This window comes from Haliotis rubra, unplaced genomic scaffold (genome assembly GCF_003918875.1).
Source record: "Haliotis rubra isolate DU_JTF1 unplaced genomic scaffold, ASM391887v1 Scf681, whole genome shotgun sequence".
In the NCBI taxonomy this organism is placed as follows: domain Eukaryota; kingdom Metazoa; phylum Mollusca; class Gastropoda; order Lepetellida; family Haliotidae; genus Haliotis; species Haliotis rubra.
In genome coordinates, this window is record NW_025767392.1 from 232,888 (window position 1) to 240,408 (window position 7,521).

Genomic DNA, 7,521 nt, shown 5'->3' on the forward strand with positions numbered 1-7,521 from the left:
ATGGTATCTCCACGTCATCCCAGACCGTCTCAGCTGCACTGCCGTGTATCCGTCAGGTGTGAAGACAGCTCTAGATGTGTGTGACGTAGCATCAGCAGATCAGCGTAGATTACCATGCCACAGTTTGTTGTGCTTTACAATGCTGGCCCCAATTTCAAGGGCAAAAAGCATGTGTAGTTTACCCATGTGGTAACCTAGAGGTGTCAGTTTGGACGTGTCCCGGCAGGTGAACAGTGGTAATCTACCTGGTCCAATTAACTGTCACAGAGATACAATAGAGAGATGATTTGAGATCCAGGTGACCCGAAACAATGAGGTATATTCGTGAAGGTAGGCAACTACAACGATTTGAAGAACGTGATTTGTACAGCACGAAGATGGTGGATCAGTGTATTAATGAATATCAGGTGTCAGTTTTCTAGTTTACAATTTGCCATTATTTGGTTCCATATACTCAGGACGATATCATGAGTATGGGTAACTCTTTTATGGTGTTCAGATACTGTCTGTACACTGCTCTCCACATCAGGCGTGAGTACACATGTACTGAACGACATGTATTGAGTCGCGGGTCGTAGTCGAATTCGGTAAGTAAGCCACTGATGTGATGTGTAAGTAATATAGGATATTTTGTTAATGTTGTCAAATAACAAATAACGCTCTCATCGCGCGAGTGGTCTGACAAAGTTGATATTTTTAGATTGGCGCAGTAGTTTACTTGTAATAAAACATCCAAACCGTTGTCAGTGAGCTTTTTGCCCTTTTTTTGTTTCTTTAAATGTCTTGTTTTGAAAACTATTTTTATTAAAGCTATGTATATATTTTATACCCATATAACTTTTTTTAAAACTGGCCTTTTATTCTAAACAGTTCTAATTCTTAAAGACAATCGTCCAAGAAGTATTTACCGAATGACTGAATATATAATTTTGGCATTGATATGAAATAAATTATCATACAGAAGGCAATGACTCCCCTAAAACACATTTCATAAACAGAAACTACAGCATCTTAATTGTATACTTAGAAGCTGATATGAAAATGAAGCACTAAATTAATCATGGGGACATGCTTACCCTTTTCGCGAACACCTGGTGTCATCACTGTTTTAAGTGATCCATTCACATACTTTTCACGGCTATTTGTCCCTTTGCACCAATTTGAATTTGTTTCTGAGGATAGTCGATACTATGCTCTATATCTATAGCAAAAGCCATGACAAATAGTTATTCCTTTCCAAACAGAACTTGCCAATGGGTCACATTTAAAGATACCAGGAATGACATAAATTAATAAATTTATTCTTTTTTACTTTTGGTTTGTACTTCCTGTCGTTTCCATTTGTCTCTTGCAGTTAATATGAATATATTAACATGTAAAGCAAGAATGTTTTATTATTTACTTGCTTGTATGTAATACTCGTAGGTAGGATAACAACACGCGATGAAATAATTATGTGTAAGTACATTACTTCATTATCTTTGTTTGTTGAGATTAATGCACATTCGCCATATTTTGTATTGAATTTCTTACTGTAAGTAAAACTACTTACAAGACACTACTATGTCTAATATATATTTTCGGATGAACTTTTGCATGTAAAATGTGAATTGGCCCGGCCAAGCAGTATTTAATCCACCTTCAACGCAACTAATAATCCTTCATGAAAATGCTTATCATTAGTTTCAATTTGCAAAAGGTCACAAAATCGTTGCGCCGTCTAGTGCAATTCGTGATTTTCTTATAAAATAGCACAAGTGCTTTTTTCGAGACTGTGAAGCTATGTAATTATTAGCAGAGGAGAGGAAGACACGTATTTAGCAAATTGCTTTCTTTGACTGAATGACAAATACAGTTACTGTGGATGTTTGTTTCTGATCATGCTCATCAGCCAATTTAGCTGAACACTTATTCATGTTTCTCGTTTCACAAACACAGCTGAACCAGTGCTTTCACGCTGTCGAAAGATTAAGTTGGTAACCACTGCGTGTTTTGCTTCATGCACATGGAGGCCCTTGTATACTTTCCAAAATACAAGACGACTAAACAATCTGACCTTTCAAGTGGCACATATGCTTGTTTGTTTTTGAAATGTAATACTCACTGCAAACGTTTTCAAGTCGGCTCTGTATTAAATGTACTTGTTTTCGTTGTATTAAACGCGTAATGCAAAGAAAACCAGTTAGGCATTAGTTAATTGGTCATGGCTTCTTGTGAATTGATAACGTTTAGTAAGTGGGTATGATTTGTGCTCTCAAGTAACATTCGAGGAACACTAGGTCATTTGTTGTGAACACAATTCCAGAAAAAGAATTTTATTGCATTTTACACCTACATACAGAGCAAACAAAATATACAGTAACTAACACAATTTAATTTTACAATCAGTATTACATACATTTGATATACAATACGTTATTGCTTAAGAGTGTTGCATGCTTTAAATATAGTGACAGGTGTAAAAGGAAGGTCATAAAAGAAGAGAATGCAAATTCTAGGTGTTTACTTAAGTACTTTTTTGGTATATACAGAATTCACAGGTTATTCAGAGCAGGACATGAAAATACAAATGAATTTCATTCTCTATACCTCCTTTACATAGCATACAAGTTCTTTCATTTTTATCATTCCCCATTTCTACCATCATTGATCGTTAATTCTGACAAACCCAATCTAAATCTGACAACAACGGCAATACACATCAGACAACCGTCAACGTCGACGGCGATTAAAGGAACGTAAAAAAAGTTGACAAGATGAAAAAAAAAGATGAAGCTTGTCCTTGGTATCCCCTGATAGCATTTATCTCAGTGTTATTAAATTCTCGTTTTGCTTGCGTGGTCAGTTAATGAAATGGTCATTAAATGTCATTTACATGGAATACAGCGTCCTCACAATCTGTAGCAGTAGTTTTCTTTAAAGTAACTAGTATATATTTTATTTTTAACTTATGTAAAGACATGTTTCTGTCTTCAGTGAAGTACCTGGCACAGAACCTCTCAGATACTGCCAGATGAACACACAAGATCTGCTTCTATCAAGGTTCATTGCCATAGCTTGCCAGAACCTGGTTTAAGTTAGGTAAAGGACAACAGCCCTGAATTCCTTTGGATTAATCCTCTCCAAACTACCCTTCTACCATCAGTTTTAGTGTGTACAGTCATTGTGCCAAATTAAATGCTGGTTACTGATTCGATTCCAATTGGACTAACTTGACTTCAAGAGCAGCCACGTGATAAGGTTATTTCAATGAACATTTATGGTGAATGCATTCTGAAATGCACTCATTTGCCAACAATTTACAGGATATACGTGCTTTATTCGAAGCAAGCGGAGCTTGTGCAATACTGGCGAGCTTGTATTGTGAAGGGAAGCTCAATATTTGCCACCGTGACACTTTGTTACAGCACGTCAAGGTAATATGTGGATAAAGTTCGACGATTGTTACATCAGCCGCAATGTCACCATCACCATGTAATCTTGGTTGTTGTTCTCCGAGGTAATATCTATTTCGCGAAAGATATGCTACGAAATATGTTTCAGGCAAAACCACTCAACGTAATCGTCAACTGAATGTGTTTGAATTAAATATGTGTTATGATTGGATTACAATTGTCTTTCGATTTTAATTGTCATTGTGCTGTGATGATAAAATCGTCCTCTTGGATCATTGCAAATCGTTGGGTACACCCAATCATACATAATCGTTTAATATATATGATGTATGTGTACACGCTGCCATAACACATTAATTGTGTTCAGTATATTCGTTCCAATAAAAGTTAAATTGCTTTTTAATGTACGTTTAAGCTATAGCCTGGCCAAATGACAGGTGTTTGTAGAACGGACATTTTCATTAGTGAGAAGAGTAGGGAAATATTTCCTCCTTAGCATCTTAATATCAAGGTCTTTGAAAACACATTACCAAGCATAACACTTTTCTTGGTTAGCAGGTCATATCTGGCATGAGTATATTAATGTTATCAATCTTAACCAACTATTTTGTGTAAGTCCTTGTTTATTAGGCATGTCTCTTTGTCTCACATATTTTCGATGTTTTTATTTACGTACAGGGGCCACCGGCCCATTATACAGATACAGAACATGATAACGACTGTTTGGCAGCAGCGCCTAGAATAAACATGACTAAACTATACATCGACAGTATATGGTATAGGCAAGACAATGCAATCTATACACGATGTTGCTAAAGAACAAGTTTTTCTTTGAAAAATGTGTGTCTGTGTGTGTGTGTGTCTGTGTGTGTGTGTGTGGGGGTGGGGGGGGGTTTCAAAGCGAGAAATACGTATTTTGCAAGTTTATTACAGACATTAGGTTTGTTCATAGTATAGTTCCCTCACATTATTGACAGTTCTTTTTTCTGTTTATATAAAATTGTTGGCTATATCCACTTATGGATAAGCTGAACAACTGAAATACGACTACGAATACCTCTCGGGCATTAGACTATTTTATTTGTCAATAATTAATTTGATGAATGTGAAAGCCTAATGGTGTCATAATTGAAATGCTGAAAATACACGAAATAGAAGCGACAAAACCCTTTCCACGACTGTAAGAAATCTCTGCTAAAAGCAGAATCGATTGTACAATTGTGACTATATCGTGAGTATATATTTGTTTCAGCAGTTTACAGCTGTACGATGTTTCTTTGTTTCTTTTACCTATCTTCATGTATTCCATAGCCCTGACTCCTTTTGTTTCGGAGTGTTTTACTTATTTTAATGTTGACCAGGAAAGGCTTAGTCGATCAGAACTTTTTGAATATGTGGAAGATTGGTACGTTCAAAGAATATAGAGCCGAAGAGTCTTTTTTCTTTAACAATAGGAATGGAAAATTATATCAGGAATAGTTTAGATGTGCTTTAAGGGTGTTTCAGTAAACGATTAACTATTCTCATTTTTATGAAGACTCTTATAAACTGTTGTTACCAATTCTAACTGTATTTTCATAATATCTTTGTACTTCCAGAACTCGTCATGATTGCTGTGTTGTCCCTTGCTCTGGCCCTTGTGTCAACGTCTGTGGCCCGGGAACATGGGTTTGTATACTGCCCAGCTTACCCCTGCCTGTGTGAGCCGAGGGATGGTGAGCTTGTTATAAACTGTCGTTACCTCTACCTTACCGAACTTCCCAAGTTCCTGTCATTCGACGGCAGAATCAAAGAACTCTCTTTGCGCAAAAACAGCATCCGATTCCTTCCTGACAACTCGTTTCGAGGGCTGAATATACAGTCTATTGACTTAACTGACAACATTGTAACCAAGGTGGACGATGGAGCATTTAGTGGCCTGGAGAATGTTCTTGAAGAACTAGACATGCAGGTGTATGCCATGGAAGGTCTTCCAATAAAGGCGCTGGAACCATTGGTCCAACTAACGAAGCTCAGAATAGTTGGTTGTCGGGTGCCAAAACTTCGACGAGATACCTTTGCCAGATTGACGCAGCTGAAAGAACTTCATCTCATCTCGTGTCGCATCAATGACATTGAAGCTGGGGGTATCGGTATTCTGAGGAACTTGCAGGTTCTCGATCTTACCGGAAACAATCTCAAGTATCAGCACTTGAGGGAAATATCCAAGCTGTATGACCTTAGGAAGTTGATTCTGTCCAGTAATGACATCAGGGTGTTGGGCAGTAACGCATTTGACCATTTGCTTCACCTCCGCCATATTGACTTATTCTCCAACGCAATAGCCAGCATTGATCGAAACGCTTTCAAGACACTCGACTACTCACTTGAGTTTCTTAGACTGGAAAAGAACCAGATAAAGAACAAGGCTTTGTATTCGCTTAAGTCTCTCCGAAATTTAAGAGAGTTAAATCTTGCAAAGAATAACTTGACTAAGGTGACCGATGGTGCTTTCATGAAACTCGAGCTGCTTGTTGACTTAGATTTACAGGACAATAAGATCGCTCTAATCAAGTCAGATTCATTGACGGGGACAAGCAAGTATTTAAGAACATTAAAATTGAGTGGAAATCCGATCAGGGAAATTGAAAATGGAGCTTTTGCAAAACATTCCGTCTTGAAACAGCTTTACCTGAACAAGGTCAAAATGTATAAACGATTTAGGCCTTTCACCTTCAGGGGTCTTGAACGGAGTTTGGAAGAACTAAGTATACAAAATTCTAGTATATCCGATGTAGATCTATCTTCTATGAGAAATCTCACGAGTCTGAAAAAGTTATATTTGAATTCCAACAACATCAAGAAAATACCGAAAGGAATATTCAAACAGATGCAGTCGCTGGAGAAGATAGATATTTCGAACAATCGGCTTTCAAACATTTACGACAACACATTCGATGGTCTGCAGCTGACACTCCAGTTTATAAACTTCCAAAACAACAACATATCGATCATATCAAAGTGCACATTTGATGGGTTCCACCGTCTTGTTGACATTCGCCTTGGGCTCAACCCTTTGGTCTGTGATTGTCGTCTCGGCTGGCTACACAACTGGTTGAAGATGCATTATCAGGAGTTCCAGCGATCTGTCAGTGACTGGAAATGTGTTGCCCCTCCCAAACATGCAAAGAAACCGTTTCGTCATCTCGCTCTGTCTCAGCTCACCTGTTCCGGTCCACGTGCCCAGAATCAGACATGTGACTGGACCGTGGACGAATGGACTCGCCCCATGATTCCCATAGCAACTGATGTTGTACCCTCGCCTATGCTTCCTGTTGATCTACTAGGTACTGAGGTGAACCTTGCACTTGATGGATCTGTGTCAAAGGTCCTTTCCGCCATGTGGAACTGCAGCAGCAAGCACACAGTCGGGGGATACAGAATTGTTGTCCGGCGTACTAATGATTCCTATGAGGAAAGAGATGTCGTGGTTCCCCTCGAGACGGAGAGATACATTTTCGCCGATCTGATGCCAGGGTTAGAGTATGAGGTGTGTCTGACTGTGTTGTCGGATGAGGAGGTGCCTCTGGGACGGGACTGTCAGTTGGAGATTACAGAGAAGGAATCAAAGACACTGGGTCGCTCTCGTCACTCACAGACGCCATTTCTCACCCTCCTGTGGACCTACGTGGCCGGAAGTCTGGCTGCAACTCTCCTGTTCGTCACCGTTGCCATCTGCATTCGACGTCACCGTCAGAAGAAGTTCATTCATGGCTTTGCTCCAGGGTATTCCGCATGGGGAGGAATGATGTATGGCATGCCAAACAGCCAGGCTTACATCATCCTGTTACTTTAACTCCACCACAACTGGGTACGACGACGTTGACCTCGGCGACGCCAGTGAATGTTGCCCAAGTCATGGTCGCTGCAGTGCAGTGAGTACTTTCCGAAGACATTTACCGGCAAATTATATTGTCACTGCAGCAGATCTGAATGACGATTTCTACTTTCATTTCTAAACAGTGATGTGATATTTAACTGGCTGACATTGGTATGATGTGTGTATGGTTACCATTGTGATGGACAGGTACAGTCATGGACAGTATCCCTGACTGAGTTTAGAAATGAACTTATTGTGGTACAAAAA

The 7,521-nt window shown here is 39.1% G+C and overlaps 1 protein-coding gene across 1 annotated transcript; it reads left to right on the top strand.

Annotated features, from left to right (window-relative positions):
* The first annotated feature begins 4,787 nt into the window (after positions 1-4,787).
* LOC124258066 (platelet glycoprotein V-like) lies at positions 4,788-7,230 on the top strand. Its single transcript, XM_046692141.1, has 3 exons — positions 4,788-4,800; positions 4,994-5,322; positions 5,470-7,230. Exons 1-3 carry the CDS (start codon positions 4,788-4,790, stop codon positions 7,228-7,230), a joined length of 2,103 nt encoding a protein of 700 aa, XP_046548097.1.
* Positions 7,231-7,521: the final 291 nt, after the last annotated feature.

Bases quoted from the DNA above. Each gene is read 5' to 3' on its own strand.
- LOC124258066 (XM_046692141.1), top strand. The intron at 5,323-5,469 runs GTTCTTGAAGAA...AGATTGACGCAG, and splicing joins CATTTAGTGGCCTGGAGAAT to CTGAAAGAACTTCATCTCAT.